This window comes from Calliphora vicina, chromosome 1, assembly GCF_958450345.1.
Source record: "Calliphora vicina chromosome 1, idCalVici1.1, whole genome shotgun sequence".
Classification (NCBI taxonomy): domain Eukaryota; kingdom Metazoa; phylum Arthropoda; class Insecta; order Diptera; family Calliphoridae; genus Calliphora; species Calliphora vicina.
The window spans coordinates 122609003-122629198 of record NC_088780.1 but is presented as its reverse complement, the minus strand read 5'-3'; the positions used below and the strand labels follow the sequence as shown (position 1 = coordinate 122629198).

General features: G+C 27.2%; 1 protein-coding gene across 1 annotated transcript in view; it reads right to left on the bottom strand.

Moving 5' to 3' along the window:
• tnc (tenectin) overlaps positions 1-20196 on the bottom strand; it is a 134410-nt gene that overhangs the window by 57047 nt on the left and 57167 nt on the right. Inside the window, exon 2 of the mRNA XM_065502500.1 lies at positions 17639-17743. Within this exon, the coding sequence (XP_065358572.1) occupies positions 17639-17729 (91 nt within the window). The 5' untranslated portion in view covers positions 17730-17743. The remainder of the gene's footprint in view (positions 1-17638; positions 17744-20196) is intronic.

The following is a 20196-nucleotide window of genomic DNA, read 5'->3' as shown; positions in this document are numbered from 1 at the left end:
AATCTGAAAGTCGATGTCCCCAAAAAATCCCCATTTCAATATTGAAATCCCCAATTTTGTCACCATAAAAAAAATTAAATTATATTGTTAATACTAAATTTTACTATGTTGAGTTAAACAAACTAAAGTTGCAATCTGGCATAATAACATACGACAAGCATTTTTACATCTATTTTCAAAATGTTGATTCATCGATTTTGGAACAAATTGTTTGGAAGATGTCATTTTACTTTGAAACCTGCCAAAGAATTCTTGATGTTTATCCGATTTTTGTATGAATTAGTTTTTATAACTCCTTGAGAAATCAAGAGCTTTATAATATTCGATTTTTTATTCCAGAAAAAAGTATCGCGCACATCCCCATTAACAAGTAACAAGATGTCGAACACGACCAAATCATAATCACAAATCAACCGTGTGTGGCCAGCTTAAGTTACAGGTCGACGATAAGTTGAAGAACATCATTGAAAACTTTTTTTTTTGAATAAATTCTGAATTTGAGGATGTTTTTGAAATTTTTTGACATTTTTTCACTTTCGCACAGTGTAATTAACATTTAAATACGAAGTCAAAAATTGGCTCCTAGAGAATGATTCAGCTTTCTGTGTTTAGCAAGAATTTAAAACTATTTAATATCTGTGAACTTTTGATGAAATCCTTTTTTAATTTTTTTATTATCAAAGTAGTGTCCTGAAAACGAAAAATCTTTGTGTTTTTTATGTTTTTCATCAAATTCTGAAGAAATGAAAGAAATAAAATATGATTATTTAAACAAAATATAAAACCAAATAGATTAGAAATTGAAATGTTTTTCAATAAATAGCTCTTCTTTCTGCTTTATTACTAGGCCAAGTACTCTACATTGTGAATACCGCTAATGTCTAAAAATGTAAAATCCCCAAAAATGGATGTAAATCCCCAAATTTTGTTAAAATCCCCAAATCCCTCCCCACGAAATTCTGTCCCCAAAAAAATCTTGAAATCCCCAAATTGGGGACAAATCCCCACATCTGGCTACACTGGTTGCAAGTGTATGTGGCATGGCATGAATATGTAAACAATGTTTACATGTAAATAGTATTGTATGACACATATATACACAAACTTGAGGCATCCTCATATTCCATCTTCACTATTTTTTTTTCTTCCTCTATTTCGATCGTACTCGTATAAATAGATATTCCTTTTAAAATTAAATGCGAACATGCAAAACTATTTGATCATGATTTCTACGTTTTTTTTTTTGTTTGTTTTACAAAACGAGAGATGAGATTTAGGCGTTTTGCATTTCACACATGCTTAGTTTTAAAGATACAATCACCAATTCGCATCCGCATCAGTGTGAACGTCCAAGTCATCATCATCATCATCATCATCCTCAACAGCAGCTTTAAGCCTCATACAGCCTGTTGGGAGTCTTGAAAAGTTTTCGTGGCTTAACTTGATCAAGGTATGCTGCTTGCTGATCATCTTCGATTGATTTTACTAAGATTTTTTTTTGTTTGTTTTGTCTTTTATAAAATATTTCTAAGATATTTTTTATTTGTTTTTGGTAGATATATTTTTGCCGTTATTTTTTGTTGTCACACGCCAAAAAGGAGTTGTTGTTGTGAAGCTAACTGTGATTTTTCGATAGTTCACATGAGATATTGAATTTCCTTACACAACATTTAGAGGGGGAAACAAAAACTAAACACCACGAACTGAAAATGACTGTCAATGATCTTGTTAAAGGCAGACGTCTGTTAGGAGCCCAGGGAGGGGGTTTCTCAAGAGCCAGAAGAAGCTCTAACCATCGACATTAAAAATGTTTATGCAAGGTAATTTAATAGTTTGTCTGTCTAACTATCTCTCCTTTATCGTCTGCCTAGTGTTAATGCTTTTTGTCAAGATTTTTGCGGTTTGTTTTCTAGAAATTTTTGTGTAATTGAAACTCAAGAATGTTAAAAGATTTTATTTCTATTGGAAATCAAATGACAGGAAATAATTTGGATTTTGTTTAAGTTTGCTTTGGAAGTACGCATTTTTTGTAGAAATTTCTTCAAAATAAGGAAATTTAAATTTTTTTAATAAGACTTAACAAAAATTATCTTAAAATATAGGAAATTCCATAATCTACATATTTTGTAATTAACTGAAATGTTGTTAGATGAATATTAAGCGAGATATAGGCAAATACCCAGTTATGTGACCTTTGAACTTGAATAAAATAAAATAAGTAAACAAATGTCGTGTACACTCGTTAATAATTTAGATCCACAACTCTATAACCCAGACAATTAAGTATGAATTCTAGTACGAAATTACGTTTTTAAAAACTATCTCTTACAAATATTTATTTTCCTTAGTTACCAGATTTTGAATTATAAAAACAGCTTGAACTAGAACTTCCATTAATCAATGTTTTTTATAAATAAATGCCGCTAAGTAGCTTTTATTGTAATGACCTTTTTTAGCAAAAGTGACATTTGAAAATTCTCTAACAAAAATCATTAAAAGAAACCCACATTTCTTTGTTAACAAATAAACAAAAAAATTTATGTTTTTATTCAATTTATTTTAACCGTTTTATATTTTTTTTTGACAAAATTTTGTCACGCTGTGATTCTCTTCAGACAGCTATACAAATATGGTTAGAATATTGAGGAAAAATAAAACGAAATTTGTTTAAGACAAACAAATGACATAAATTTGAAATGAGAATAAATCAAATTCCCATTAATTACTGTTTAAATAAGAAAAGATTTTTGTTCTTAACACAAATATGCCAGTCTGAAAAGAAGAGATTTTGTTTTTTGGAAATAAATTAAACAAAACCGTAAATTGTGTTTAAAATAAGAAATCAGTCAATTGAAGAGGTCAATATACCGTTGATATTTGGAAAGCATTTTAACCTTTAAAAGACTGGAGCATTATTTAGTTCTTACATATTTAGTTCAAAATGTCACAGTAGCAATAGTTACCATTACCAAATTGTCATTTCCTAGTAATAATACTATAAGGTAATGTGTACAGTAAGTAGTTCCCATTACTATGTGAAGTGTACTGTAAATTGTAAGGCGTGAGATAAATAGTACTGCATATTTGTTGTCATTATTTAGCTCCATTTATGTACGTAGTGTGCAGTTAAGGGTTAATGTTTTGTTAAAAACTCCTTTCACACTTTTATAACATGTGTATTTGTTCTTTGAAAGCATTTCTTCAATAAAGTGAAAAACATAATACATTCAAACCGCCCATAATAAACAATAAATAAGACATTTAAATTCTTTTTTTAATTTTTAACATTCGTAGACAGTTAAATGTAAATGCTGCATCTTGCATATCATGTTAAATCATGTTTTCTTCCATTAACTGTTATTTAAATAAATGTCAGTTTCTTTAAAAAGCTCAAATTGTTGATCCCTTAAGTGGCTCTTTATTGTTTTGGGGGCAATATACAATTCCTTTTAATAAAACAAACATTTATTTATATTAAATTGATGATTTTTATTTTATATAACGGTTTAATTTAAACAATTTTCAATTAAAAGTGATTTTTTTTTTGATTTCGTTTTGACTTCCTTTTCTTAATTTTATTTGATCAATTTTGTTTCTTTCTTTTGTTTTGTAGTTTTTAACAATTTACCTTGACAATGAAATTTTCTAAATTTAATGAAATTTTAATACAAAATGTAGCCCCACAAAAAGCAATTTAATATTTATAATTTTATTTTAAAATAAATTGATAAGATGATGATAATGATTTTTAGTTTCTTTAACTTGATTAGCTCACGTTTTTTTAGAGTTTATAAGAAACCAGTAAAATAACGAATTTTATAACACCCTTCACTTTAGTAGGAAATTAAATAAATAAATATATATATTTAACATCGATTTTAAGTTAAAACATCTGATGTGTTTTCTTATACTCAGACTACCGTCTTATACTCAGACTACCGTCTTATATTCAGACTACCGTCTTATATTCAGACTACAGTCTTATACTCAGACTACCGTCTTATATTCAGACTACCGTCTTATACTCAGACTACCGTCTTATACTCAGACTCTTACTTAGACTACTGCCTTATACTCAGACTCTTACTTAGACTACCGTCTTATACTCAGACTACCGTCTTATACTCAGACTACCGTCTTATACTCAGACTACCGTCTTATACTCAGACTACCGTCTTATACTCAGACTACCGTCTTATACTCAGACTACCGTCTTATACTTAGACTACCGTCTTATACTCAGACTACCGTCTTATACTCACACTACACTACCGTTTTCTTATACTCAGACTACCGTCTTATACTCAGACTACCGTCTTATACTCAGACTACCGTCTTATACTCAGACTACCGTCTTATACTCAGACTATTACTTAGACTACCGTCTTATACTCAGACTACCGTCTAATACTCAGACTACCGTCTTATTCCGCCTTATACTCAGACTCTTACTTAGACTACCGTCTTATACTCAGACTACCGTCTTATACTCAGACTACCGTCTTATACTCAGACTACCGTCTTATACTCAGACTACCGTCTTATACTCAGACTACCGTCTTATACTCAGACTACCGTCTTATACTCAGACTAATGTCTTATACTCAGACTACCGTCTTATACTCAGATTACTGTCTTATACTCAGACAACCGTCTTATTCTCAGACTACCGTCTAATACTCAGACTACCGTCTAATACTCAGACTACCGTCTTATTCTCAGACTACCGTCTTATACTCAGACTACCGTCTTATACTCAGACTACCGTCTTAAATTCTGACTATTTAGTAAAAATAATATATTTTGGTGAAATTTGTTTGTGAATATAAAGATTTTGTTGTAAAACTAGCAATTGTAATTAAAATTCTCTATTAGAATCTTAAATCTGTTAATTTTTTGCCAATAATGGTTGTTGGCCGAATTTAAATCAATCTTGAAACTAAAAAAAATTCCTGCCCAATTTTATAAATAAAATGCAGCCAAGTTCTTTCTTTTCTCTAAAGAGACTAATTTATAAATTACTTTGAAACTTATAGTTTTTATATTTTAATAATTGAAGTTTATTGAACCCATTTCTTTCTTACTAATTTAAAACAAAAAATAATAGCGCCCTTTTTGCTATTTACTCAAGACTGATTTATTTTACCATTACCTTATTTTCTGTTTGTTTAAACTAAATACAAATTATATTTTTTTGGCTTTCCAGCCATAATTACATTAAAACCAAATTAAATTACTTAGCAAAAGTCGTGCCACAATTATTAGATCACATTATTTTTGGTGTGTGAGAGACAAGATCATCTTCAGACAAAATGTTTTGATAAACCGTTGGTTTTTGGTAGGCGTTTGTGATTTTTATCCACTTAATTTTTGTATGTTTTTTTAACCTCATTATAATGATTTTTGTTTTGTTTTTCGAAAGGTTTTTGACCTTTTATTTTTTGTTTAAAATGTAGCAGTTTAAAGCAATTTTCATTTGTGTGCTTTTGAAATATTTCTTTCATATACATATTTGATATCAAATTTATTTCGTTGCTTATTTATGTTTTGTGTATAAATTTGCACCTCTTTGCTAATTAAAACGTTCAATAATTTATGGAAATTAATGGTCTAATTAGCATGAAAAAGCTACTGAAATAATAGGTGGGATTTTATAAATATTGTATTAAAGCCGGTTGAAGTTGTGATAAAATAACGGCATCTTTTTAATCAAAATCTATGAATTAAGTGTGGATAGAGATTTCTGATAGAGATTAAAATTGTAGTCATTGGCTAAAAATAGCTTGAAATTTTTTGAAATAGTGTCAAGAATTTGTATATTTTAAATGTTTTTGTTAAGCTTTCTATACCCTTACACTTTATAAAAATTGAAGTGATCAAAGCAGCTGATCTGAACGCAATAGCTAAACTCTCATGGTTATTATCTTAGAATTTAACAAAATTTATTGTATGTTATAAACAAATGTTAATGCAGGATATGAAGTGAAAAAAAAATACTGACCGTTGCTAATTGAAAATTAATAATGAGTATTTTTTGCGTGTTAAACTGCAAAACAAATTTGTTGATTAGTTTGTTTTTTTTTTGAATTTTTATTTCATAATTAATGATATTTAAACCCTTTATATGTAAAATATGAAATTATACTCTACACAACCAAAATTAAATATGAAACCATTAAAGCGATCATGATAATAGCGATCGTATGTTTTTAATAAACTTGAGAATTGATGTAAAAAGTACGACGACGGCCAGTCTTTTTTCATCAAGTTTAGTTTTAATGACTTCTAACAAAAACTTGTTAAAAAAATCAATAAACTTCCGCTTGAATATTAAATATTATTACAAAGTTTGTAATAAATAATAAAATACATGTTTAAGCCTAAGAATTTTGTAATAAATTATGATTAATCACTTTATAAAAAGAAATATTCTTTAATTGAGCTTAGACTCATTAAAAAATCATCATCACTAAATAGGTAATGTTTGAAAAATCGCTTTTGGTGAAACATTTTAGTTTTGTACAAAAAAAAAACTCGTTTTTGTTAAATACTGACCCTTATTGAACCAATTTGGCAAATTTGTAAAAACATAGCTCTTGAAGGAATATACGATAGCTTGATACGTCATTTTGTATTTTAAGTTATCTGATACTTTCACAAAATTGATTTCAACTAACACTCCAGCACCATTAAATTATTTTAAAGGATCCAAATATAATTTGTATTATGAAATGACATTCAAATTGAAATTTGTTATTACATTATAAAGGGCGTGCCTCAAACCTCTAAATGTCTCCTTTAACACCAAATTTAAATGTTTTAAAAATTAGCAAAATAACAATTTAATCTCATTTGACTACTACAAACTACCCTCTTCTACTCAGACTACTGTCTTCTACTCAGACTACTGTCTTCTACTCAGACTACCGTCTTATACTCAGACTACCGTCTTATACTCAGACTACCGTCTTATACTCAGACTACCGTCTTATACTCAGACTACCGTCTTATACTCAGACTACCGTCTTATACTCAGACTACCGTGTTATACTCAGACTACCGTCTTATACTCAGACTACCGTTTTATACTCAGACTTATGTCTTATACTCAGACTACCGTCTTATACTCAGACTACCGTCTTATACTCAGACTACCGTCTTATACTCAAACTACCGTCTTATACGCAGACTACCGTCTTGTACTCAGACAACCGTCTTATACTCAAACTACCGTCTTATACGCAGACTACCGTCTTATACTCAGACTAATGTCTTATACTCAGACAACCGTATTATACTCAGACTAATGTCTTATACTCAGACTACCGTCTTATACTCAGACAACCGTTTTATACTCAGACTATCGTCTTATACTCAGACTACCGTCTTATACTCAGACTACCGTCTTATACTCACACTACCGTCTTATACTCACACTACCGTCTTATTCTCAGACTACCGTCTTATACTCAGACTACCGTCTTATACTCAGACTAATGTCTTATACTCAGACTACCGCCTTATACTAAGACTTCAATTTTATACTTAATCTCTGGCTAACTTTGGTAACTAAATATAATTACCCTCTGACCCCGGGGGTTTTAAAGCGTGTTACAGAAAACAAGAATGATCACATGATTTTATGTCTGTTTAAAATAAACAATTTTAGGGATTTTTTGTCTCCCCTTCCTTCTTTGCTTTCATGTGTAACTCCCAAACAATTTTAGTAAATTACTAATGATAATGATGATGGTTTTAAATCAAAAAAGTTCATTCAACTTTAGTTTTTGTTTGGCCATTCTTTCACACAGAAAAGTATTTCAGGTTTGCCTTTCAAATACATAAAAGAAAACAAAAACAATTTCAAAACTACCCGAAAAGACAAACACTTTTTACAAATCTAGCTTAAGCACCTGTGTTTTTTGTCTAAGATTTTGGCAAATAATGAATTCTAACCATTTCTAAGTAAATAAAAAAAATTATAATGCTGGTTGTAAAACACCCAAACCCAGAGAGATTGATTGATGAAACAATAAAAACAACCACATTTAAAAAGACGCCCCTTTAACAAGGGGGTCTTTACCATAGACTACCAAAAGAAAAATAAACAAACGCCAACTTTTATGGCCATGATCATGATTGTCATGATCAATGACTGCTTTTAAGCCCTAAACACACAATAGTTTGTCTATAAACAGCCATAGAAAATATTAAAACCAAAAAAAAAAGCTGCTTAAAACTTATAAAAAGCTACTGGCAATTTTCTTTCAAAATTATTTAATAAACATATTTGAAAATTTCTTTGTTTGTGTTCACCAAACATGATCACTTCAAAAAAAATAAACGAAGAAAAATTACAAATCATGTCCATGATTATATAGTTTTTTTTTGCTCAAGTGTAAATTCTTAATATGTGGGCTTGAGAATAAATAAAATTATTAAAAATTGTTAGTTAGCGCTCATGATTTTGACCTTGAGCTTGAATTGTTTTTGGTTTTAAAATAAAATGGCAAAAACTATTGTTTAAAGTATTTAGATGCTTTCAAATAGAAAATATGCAAATTCTTGTGTAGTTATTTCTTTATTTATTTTAAAGATCATCAAACTATTGGAGGTTTGAAATCTATTTTAAAATTTAAAAGCATCTAAAAGTAAATAATAATTATAGACTACAAATAATGCTGTTGCCTTGGTAGAGACAGTTAAAAGAAACAGAAGTAATAATTTCCTTGAAGTGGAAATATTTAGAAACTATTAATTTTAAGACAATAGAATGACCCCAGGGGTTTAAATAGATCACTTTACACCCTAAAAGGTAATAAGTAACTTTAATATTTATAAACATCATTATTTAATTTTAAATATTTAATTTAGGGTCCAAGTTTTGTTTAATTAGCATTTAAACCGAGTATTCTAGTAGAAATTAGCGATATATTAAAGGGTGTAAATAAACCCTTTAATCCTAAATGAAGCACAATTTCCAAAGACTGTTCAATTTGTTCAGTGAAATTAAATTATTGACATTTCTTTATATAGAAATAAAAAATAAGTACATAATACATACATATTTCAATTGATTTTCTTTTAAATGAAACAAAGAAACACCAGAGGCTCTAAGGACCCCATTAATCGGAAAGGACATACAACTGTTTTTAAAAACTGTAAAATTTTTCATATGAAATTTAATCATTGGTATTTCGTTACCAAAGACTAAATAAATTGAGTAATTTTTAAATTACCAGGGGCTCTCATAAACCACTTCAACAAAAAAAATAGTAAAAGGTTTCTAAATTATCCCTTCAAGCCGAAAAGGCATAATACTATTTAAAATGTTTCAACATTTTCCTATACGAAAATCATCAAAGTAAATCTTAAGTTATGAATCATTCCTGTCATAGATTTATCACAAAAAGTCAAGAGACCCCTGGGGTATCACTTCAATAAATATACCTGCGAGCAAATCCACATAAAAGTGAACCCTCTAATGCTTAAGCATACCTCAAGGCACTCATCGCAAAATGACAATAAATGCAAATATAACTGATATTTCATTTCAAAAACTTTGAAAGCTTTTTAAAATAATTTAAGTACGTTTTTTAGCAACTGTTACATGAGTTTTTGAAATGCAAAATCGGTTATATATGCATTTATTGGCATTTATGCGATGAATGCCTTAGGTATGCTTAAGCATTAGAGGGTTAACTTTAGGTTCGCTCCAGTCCGTCATAGTTTTGTAGAAAATGGCAGTTGGACCTCCGGGGTACACAAATTATATTTTTATTCTAAAATGTCATAAAATTGTTTTGAAATGTTATTTTAGATCTTTTCCCAACATTCTACATTTCAGTAACAGAAGCAAATAGATCATAGGGGTTCTAAAGAACTCCCTTAACCCTCAAATGATCAAATGAACAAACGACAGCTTCTGTTTAGTTTGTAGGCAGCTATTGCAAAAGAAAATATATTTATATAAAGACCAATGGATCTAAAAGTTTTTAAGGGTTTTAGATCCATTAACCCTAAATTTTGTGAAAACTTTTAAAAATGTTTTTTAAAAATTAAATTAATAATGAGTTAAATACTCTTATTGAAATTGTAAAGCAGTATAGTAGATTTGTACAACTTAAACATTTGTTTCAATTACTTTTTCATTTAAAACAAAGAAACCTCAATAAAATTGCTATAAAAATAAATTATTTATTATAAACCAAATGTTTATGAATGTTTTTATTAACAGCCTCCTCTATAGCTGGCGCTTGAACAAGGTGTAAAAAGCTTCATAAAAATTTCATTGGCATTTAAGATTTTTTTTTTAAATTTATAATTTATTCAATGTTATTATTTATAGATTTTTAATTGTATTGCAGCCAGCATCATGATTGATTTGCTAACATTAATTAGGAAATATTTTTGACATTATTTTTTTCCGTAGCTTTAATTAAAAATTATAAATTTTTTGTACAAAGTTAAATATGAATTTAAAACTTTAATAAATCAAATTTTAAATAATTACTTTAAAGTAGCAGCAGGTTTGTCTTTGCAGAGGAAACGTTTACAGTCGTTTCCAGTGAACTGAAGTTTATTTTGTGTGCATTTTAAAACGAATTATTTTTGTGGGATCTACGAACTCTACTCAGTTTATAAATCATTAAACAATGATGCTCTTTTGAACTCGTTAAAAAAGTAATCTTTGAATTATCTTAAATGTGCTTTAATACATGGTCCTTCGAAACACAGCTTTAAACAATAATAGATGTTTTATTGTTTAAAGCTGTGGTTCGAAGGATGATGATTGATGCTTTTGTTAACAAAATTATTATTGTCTATTTAGTCCTTCTTACTTTATCAAATCTTATTTCCAGCTTAATAAAATGGTCCTTCATGCCCAATATGGAAATTAAATAAGAAAATTTAATCATCGTAAAAAACAAAGATTTTAAAATTTTCTTTCCCAAACCGAAGTGAAAAGATATATTAAATTTCTCACTAATACATATTTACCCATCCACAAACATTATTGACATATAAAATAATGAAAATCAAATAGAAAACATTACGGCTGCTCTCTCAAACAAAAACCATCAATAGGATGAGAGTCTCAAAACAAACTCAACAGTCAAAGGAAATTAAAGAGCCAAAGAAAATCTGTTTAAACACTGCCAACCAAACAGCCATCAGTCATAATGCTTGTGAATTGAATGAAACTGTCAAACAGACATCACCTGACATTTAACTGAAGTCAACAGACATGTGAACAATGACAACATAATAACTAACATAAATTGTCCCTTTCAGTTACCAGACTCTGGACTGACTCTCTAAATCTTGTTTTGGTTCCTACTTTTGAGCTCTTGAAGGCATAGAAAAACTCTTTTTTCCTTTGTTGGTTTGTTTGTTTATTTGTTTAGTTTTTCTTTGTGTCTTGCCCCTATTTACCAATATCTTTTGTAAATAAGTTGTTGTTGTTTTCTAAACAATTTTGACAAGTCAATGACAATTCTAAGAAGAAATATTTAAATTTATGTTCGTATAAACATGAGAAAAAATGGGTCACTATGCATTTTCCTTTTACATTTTATATTTACAAAACCATACAAAGATAATACCCGCATTAAGTACATTTTTAAGTTAATTGTTTAATTAAGTTTAAGAATTATGAAAATGGCCTATATTTGAAAATTATTGTTATCTTTTGCTTTATATTTGTAGAGAAACCCCATATTTTTATTTATGCAAAAATTTGCATTGCATGTTAAATTCTTACTTTTCCTGCTAAAAAATATTCGAAAAGAAAGTTTTTCATTCATTTTTTTTTAGTTTACAGAATTACTTTCCTGTTGTTTGTGTTGTCACTTCATTTAAATGTAAATTTTATTTTGTGTTAAAGTACTTGCTTGACAGTATTTGAAGGAAAGTGTTTTTTAGATTTGAAGTATTGTTTGGAAAAAGAGGGCGCGTTTGTAAAGTGATAAGGTAAAAGGCTTTTTATGAGTACTTTAATTCTCAATTATTAAGAATATTATAGATAATTCAAAATGATCCTATAGCGCTTTAATGATATAGGATGTTTAAGAGATAACCTGTCCCTTGACGAATTCACTATTTGTGCTATAAATAGGAAATAATGTATGTACATTATAAACGTCTTTCATTAACTTAAACAGGCTTTAAAAACTGAAATTTATTCTGTCGAGATGTTGTAATAAAAATCTGTTAGACCCCATCAAGTTTCTATTATAATGTCGCCTTTTTACTCAATAAATAAGGAACTTAGAAAGTTTATTAATTTCTGTTCTCAAAATCGGTTAGACTTGCAGGGGAAAGCTTTTAAAATCACATTATTTATAATTGCCTTTAAATAAGAAATTTAATCAATTATTAAAAGCTTCTTATTCATAAAATTAAAAAGCTTTTTCAGCAATTTTTCAGTTTGAGTCGGAAACAAACCAACCAATTGTAGAGGGAATGTAAGAAAAGATAAACTCACTGTTTATTGTTGGTGTTTTGTTTAAGCTTTGATATTTTTACAAATAAAGCTTGAGTGTCTGTAATTCTCATTCACTCTATAGTTTGATTTGTATAATATCTTTAGTTTTTCTAAAGCTTTTTGGGAAAAGGTTTCCTGATGATCTGGCCTAAGCAACCAGTGAAATGCGCATATGAACTAGCTTATCCCCCCACCAACAATAAATGTCAATGAATTTATCAATAATTGGGAAATTTAGCACAATTCTTACTATAAAAAGAAATAGTTTTGAATAAATGTTCGAATAAAGATCTCGTAAAAATATAGAATTTCTGTAAAAGCTGTATTTTCGTTTTGAATAGCTTTTATGGTAGTTTTAAAATCTTTTTAAAAAACGATTGATAATTTGCGTAAGCTTTTCATGAAATTCAAAAGCAAAATATGATTGCCGAGGTTTTTTTTTATAGAAATCTTTTAAAACATATAATTCTTTCAAAGCTTTTAATTTTTCTTGATTTTAAATTATTGAAAAATCTTGAAGTTGTTTAAAAGCGTTATAAAATCGTTTGATAGTGTAGCTAAGCTTTTCATGAAATTTAAAAGCATTTATGCTTTTTCTAGATTCTTTTAGAAACTAAAAGATTTATGTAAAAGCTTTCTAAAAAGCTTTTATAACATTTTTAGTAAGATATTAAAGTGGCAACTTATAAATTATTGAAAATTCTTCTAGTTTTTTTTTTATTTACAAATTTTCAGCTTTAAAATATTAATTTTTAATTGCCTTAAACATAATAAAAGGTTTATAACAAAATTTTGTATGGACATTTTCTTATAAACCTTTTATAAATTTTAGAATTGATTATGTATAAGGAGTTAAATCTTTTAAAAAGTTTTGATATTTTCATGAAATTAAATAGCTCTTTTAAAAAAAATTTTGCAGAGCTTTTATTAATTTTATATTAAATTGATGTATTTTAAATCATTAAAGAAAATAAAAAAAAAAATGTTTTTAAAAATATTAGACTTTTGTAAAAGTTTTGTAAAAAGCTTTCATTAGTTGTTTCGTGAAATGTAAAATTGATGTCTTTTAAATCATTAAAAGTCTTTAAATGTTTTGAAAAAGCTTGCAAGATTTGAAATATTATTTTTTTTTTAATTTTGATGAAAAAAGCTTTTGTTATTTTGCATTAGCTTTTTATGAAATTAAAAAGATTTTTAAGCCAAAATCATCTTTGTAGTTATTTTTCAATAAAAGTATCTGAAAACATAAACGATTTTTGTAAAAGCTCCTTAACATAGCTTTTATAAAATTGTTAGCAAATTATTTTCCAAAAAAAAAAAAAATTAATTAAATATTTTTTAAGAAAGCTTTTAAGCTTCACTACAGTTATATATTTAATTCTTAAAAAAAGCTTTTGATATTTTGTGTTAGATAGATGCATATTTTAAACACTTTTTCTAGGATTCTAATCAATATTGAAAAAAGCTCTAATTTAATATTGCTTATTAAAAATATGATTAAAAAGCTCTTTTGTCATTTCTAAAGTTCAATAGTGTAAATTGACAATTAATTATTAGTAATCCGCAGTTAGATTTTTTAAAAATTCCTTTCAACTTTAACGCTTTTGGAAATATTTATATTCAAAAAGCTCTCTGCTGGGCTGGTATAATTAAAATTATTATTTTTATTAAAAACTCTTTATAAATAAATTGCCGGGGATAGATGAGTTTTGTTTAAAATTTAACCCCCCACTTGTGCTTTGCAAACAATTTGTAAAATTTGCCATTCATTAATTTCACGCACTTTACTTAACATTAAAACAAACAAACAAATGGAAAAAATTTTAAACACAATTTCAATTTAAATTGAAATCCGTGACTCAATAAAAATTGTTGTGCAGAATTTCAAAACCAAAAGAAGAGGGCTGCAATTCAAAAAAAAATTTTTTTTTTGAATAGTAACACACACTCAGACTCAGTAAACAGGGAGTGTTAATAATTGTCCGAAACAAAAAACCAACAAATGTTTGTTACCATATGGCCAGAAATACAGCAGACATACAAAAACAAAAAAAAAAACTGGGATTTAGATACAATTTAAAGATACAACACAAAGTGTAAATGAATAACTGTCGAAACGAATGATAAATGCACTTCAATTGCAAAAATAAAGCACAGTCATATATTGACAGGGTCATAGAAAATGATTTTTATTGATTTTTCTAGAAAAATTCAACAGATTTTTTATTTTCTATAAAAGGGGGAGGAATTTCGGCAACACAATTCGCACTAATTGAAAATTACCAACTAATTGTTATAATTTTCCGAACAGATGATAGTAATTTGTCACTCGTTGTGGAACATCTTTTTTTTTTTGCAGCAATTTTCAGCTCATGTGCAGTAAATTTAACAGTCGTAGTAGTAGTTTATAAAATTTCATTTATCTTAGAAAATCTCTAACAAAATGAATACAAAAAATCAAAATATAGTCTATAAATTCGAGAGCATTGACTGAAATTTGTTGTGATTGTAAGTTATTATGTGTAAAAATAAGGGTGGCAAAATGTTTAGCAAAAACAAAAGCATCAAACAATTTGCAAATAAAATAACGCATATTTGCTGCTAATGTTTGCCAAGAAATTAGTGTTGATGTGTTAAAAACATCATCATCCTGCCACCCTCTCCCTCTCGGTACAAAATGTTGTTTGACCTTTCATCTCATACCATCTTTCCCGTCCATCATACACATGTTTCTTAATTTAAACCAGCTAAAGCTAATAAACCTCTCACTCTTTTGTAATATTTTTTGTATATCATCTGCCCTACAAACAAACAGAAACCTCCCCCTCTTGTGAATTTTGTAGGTTTTTTTTTAATTTTATTTTCAAAGGGGAAGTGAATACAATTTTAAGGTCTAAATATTTATTTTTCCTGTATTCTTCAAATACACCCACATATGTTTGGGTAAAGTGAGAATCTGTTTTGTTTTTTTTTATATTTATTTTACACAAAAGCAACCAAGAAGTGAATTCACCCCCTCACATTGTTTTCGGGTAGCTGACTTGACCCTGCGGAGGAAACAGAGTATAGAGTATATCAATATATGTTTGTAATTCAATGGCTTAATCAAAATATTGCCGGAATTAGTGTCGCAGAAAACAAAGTTTTTTTTTTATTAAACCACAACAAAAGATTTTGAAATCTTTAAATGAGATTCTTTTTCCTTTGTTCGTTGCCTAAAAGCGCGGAGCTAGGGAGCATTTGTCATAGTTATTGTAAAGGTCGGAAGTTCTGTTAATAGAATTTCTTTTAACTTCAGTTTTCTTAGTCTAAGGTAATACAAAAACGCCTGTAGATCTTTGTGGATTGTGCTGCTGATCCAATATCTAATCCTTTGAAGAATTCTTTTTTGAACTGTTTTGTCTTCTTTTAAAAATGCTTGTAAAAATGTTCGATAATAACAGCTCTTAATGTTAAAAGCCTTAGGTTTACAAATACATAGCTCAAAATATATTTACAACATTAACAACTGTTTTTAAAACGATACAAACTTTAGAATTTTTGGAAGCTTTTGTTAACAGCATCGTTTTTAATAGAAAATGAAACCAACAAATTTTTATAATTAAAACTTTCTTTTGCTGTTAAAAACGTATTCAGAAATATTTAAAGTTTTTCAGATCTTTTGGAAAAAGCTCTTCTTGGAAGCAAATATTTTGATTATGAAATTGCTTTAGTGAAAATTCCTTATCTAAACGATTTCTTGTTTAGGATTCCAAAAATAATTTGTTTAATATAAAAAAATGTGGTAAAAGCCTTTTGTTGTTTGAAAGCTTTTAGTTTTCAAATTGAAATTACACATTTTTTTAATAAAAACTTTTATTTTTTTGTAGAAAAAAGTGAACATTTTATGCTAAAAGCTTTTTGAGAAATATTTGTTATTATTTCATCTATATGAAAAAGCTTTTGAAGCTAAAGTTTGTATATTGAAGTTTTAATAAAAGTGAATGACAATGATTTTCGTTAAAGTTTCTAAAAACTTTTATTTTTAGTTCAACTTTATTTTTTTAAGATTTTTGTAAAAAAATTTCAAAGAGATTTTTTTAAAGATTACGACTAAATTTCAGTAAAATTCTCATATGACAAATTCATAATTATTTAATACTTTGGCAAAAACTTAAAGTTTTATAAATATCTTATAAGAGCTTTTAATAATTATTTGTCTCTTGGTGATTTTGCAATAAAACATAAGCCATTCAAAAGCATAAATCTTCCTTGAATATAATAAGCTTTTCAAGTCAACATCTACTTTCGAGGTTGAGGGCGAAAATACAGTGGAAATATAAGAATTTTTGTAAAAGCTTTTCTTTAGATCTTGTGAAAAACCTTAATTTGACAAAAAATTCTTTAATATCCTTAAGACTTCCCAAAGTCTTTTTAATAAAAAGCTTTTGTAAGCTTTTCTATAGAGCTTTAATAAAATTTTAAATAAGGTGAGAATATGACAAATTCCTAAATACATGTTGAACATATTTGTAAAAGCTTTCCAGAAAATAAATATTTAATTTGTATTTTATCCAGCTTTCTTATGATTTTCCAATAAAAACAATTAAAAACACAAACTATTTGTTAAAGTTTCTAAAAAGCTTTTCTAAAAAGCTTTAATGACATTCAGATATAACAAATTCCTAATTGTAAAACATTTTTACAAAAGCTTTTAGCTCCTCGAAAAGTTTTTAAAGAGCTTATATAGTTTTTATTGTGATTTTGAACTAAAAAACTATTTTTGTCAAGACATTGAAAAAGCTACCACAATGCTTTTATAGCTTTTTAGAATAAATTAAATTTGATATATTTGTAAAAGCCTTTAAGATTTAAAATTACAAAACAAAAATCTTCAACAAATCTTAAACGTAATCAATTATTTTTTCTTCTATAATATTTAAAAAGCTTTAAGAAAAGATGTCCTGTTACTTTCTATTGATAATACAGTAAAGCTAACACATTTGTAGCCACAATTTAATTACAAATCTTATCTTTTTTATAACATAATTCTAAAAGTATTTTATTGCCAAAAAAACGTCTAATGAAACTTAACAATACTTAAAGCTTTTTGTCACATAAAAAACCAAACTGTTAAATGAAATACAATAAAGTTTTTTTTAGGACACTTACCAGCTTGTGCTAATAATGGCAACATTATAAATGCCAGCAAAACTGGCAAATATATTTCGAGTCCCATGGGACTCGAACGTTTTCTTGTCATCTTGTTGTTGAAACCTGCAAAATAAAAATAAAAATTAGTAAATATTATACACAACTAAATGGAAAAGAATACAATAAAAATAAGGAAATTATTAAGAACTAATACAAAATAGGAATATGTAGGTACATATGTACACGTGCTTGGGATAATACAATGTAAAGTCACGTGTTTAATATTAAAGTTATTTAGGAATGTTAGCTATGTATGTTTTGTGATTTGTTTATTTATTTTTTCTTTTGATTACTCCCTCCTCTAATTTTATTGCAAAACCTTAGTTGTCATTGTCATCCACAAAAGCATCACTTTAGTTATTTGTCATTTTGACAGCTGTATTTATATTTCAGTAAATGTTTTGCAAAATTAAATTTATTGTTTTAAATGTCTTGTTAAAAAACAATTAGAGCAAATTCCTAGTAAATTTACATTGTTGTCAGGTCTTTTTTTATTGCTGTTGCTGTCAAATTAAGTTTAATTTAATAAATAATGAAATAAAGATATTTATGTGTTTTTGTTTTAAGAGATTTTAATGCTGACATACTGTCACTAGTTGGGTATTTAATGAAAAACTATTGAATTTTGATTCAAGCTTTTAAAATTGTATTACAAAAACAAAGTTTTTAAAAAGTGTTTTCATTTTAATAAAAGCTTTAGTTAAGTTATTGTCAACTAAGCTTTTGAGTTCATTTATACAAATTCCTGAAATGTTATGAAAAGCTTTTTAAAGCTTTATCCATTTCGATTTGATTTTTTCATTTTACTTTATTTTTCAATAAACTTTAATTCTCATTCTAATTTGTTTTAAAAACTAAACAGAAATAACATTGTTGCTTTCAAAGCTCACCTATAATTTGAATGTCTATGGCTTAATTTCACACCTTGCAACCTCATTTCAGTATTTATCTTTTACTATTTTGCAATTTACTTGACCACAAACCCATTTTTGTATCTCTCTTGGCATTTCCACATCTAAAGTGGGCCAATTTAATTTAGCATTTGCACAAAGTGAAAAAAATGTAAAAAAACACACAACAAAATTATTTTCTTTTATAGAATTTTCATACAGATAATGGAAAACTTATGACCTAACCTCAACACCAACATCAAATTGATCATTCATTGGTTGGTTGGTTGGTTGGCTGTGTTTTATTTTCATCTTTACATCTAGACAAGATTAATTCAATCATCATCATTAACTTCAGCAGCTTTGAATTTATAGAGGATAAAGATGAATATGAAGATGTTGTGTTGAGTTATATGGCATATTGTTTTTACTCGTCGTAGAAAGAAATCTTTTACAAAATGCGTTAATTTGATTTTTGTGGCTAAAAGAAAATGGAATTTTGTTTTCCAATCTACCAATAATGCGTTTTTTTTTCTGCTATAAAATAAATAAAGAAATATTTTCTATATTGCTTTTGTAATTTAGTGTGGTATTATTATATGCGGAGTTTATAGAACGATTAACGGTTCAAAAGCTACATGAACATATGTAAACATTTATAGACAATAAATATTTTGTTTTCTTTTTTTTTCATTTCTTATAATAACAATAACCAATTTGCATTAAAAATTAATGAATGAAATGTAATATTTTACCACAAAGTTGTTAAATACATATGTTATTGACTATTAGAAGATGGGAAACTTTCGAGTTTTGAAAAAAGCTTTTAGTTAATGTGGCCTGTTTTAAGTAAAAAGCTATTATTTTTATTTATATTTTTTATTTTTAAAAATCCTACTTAAAAAATATTTTAAATTTTCTAGTGAAACTTTTTAGGAAAGTAATTAAAGTAGAAAGCTTTTAGATTTAGTTATAGTACTATAAAATTCTATAATTTGACAAAAGCTTTTGATTTTCCAAAGAAAATATTTAAATTACATATGTATTACTCTTTTAAAAAAGCTTTAAAAGTAGAAAGCTTTTAGATTTTAATAAGCTTAATGCCATTTCATACTAAGCTTTTCAATGTTTTGATCTATATTTATCACAAAAAAAATTTTTGAATGCTAAAAACTTTTTAGAATTTAAATACATATAAAAATAAATTTTGATCTGAAAAATGCATTTTTGAAAAAGCAATGAACTTTACTTTTATATTTTACCAGCATTTTTATTAACTAAAGTTTTTGTCCAGAAAGCTTTAAGTTTTTAAGGTATAAGAATGCAATTTTATTGTAAAAACGGTTAAATAAAGCTGTAAATGCTTTTACTATTTTAAAGCTTTAATGAACAAATTTCTTAATTTCCATAATACTCTGTGAATGAGAAAGCAGTTTTTACAAATATTTAAAATTGTTTCGTTAAATTTTGAATATGTATATTTCAAAATTTATTTTTGAAAAGATTTCACACCGAGCTTTAAATTTATGACACTTTAAAAGCTTAAATAAATAGCTTTAAAAACATTTTCTCAATATTTGGTTATTTTTTATAGTGACGATAACAGACACCTCTCCTATAAAAATT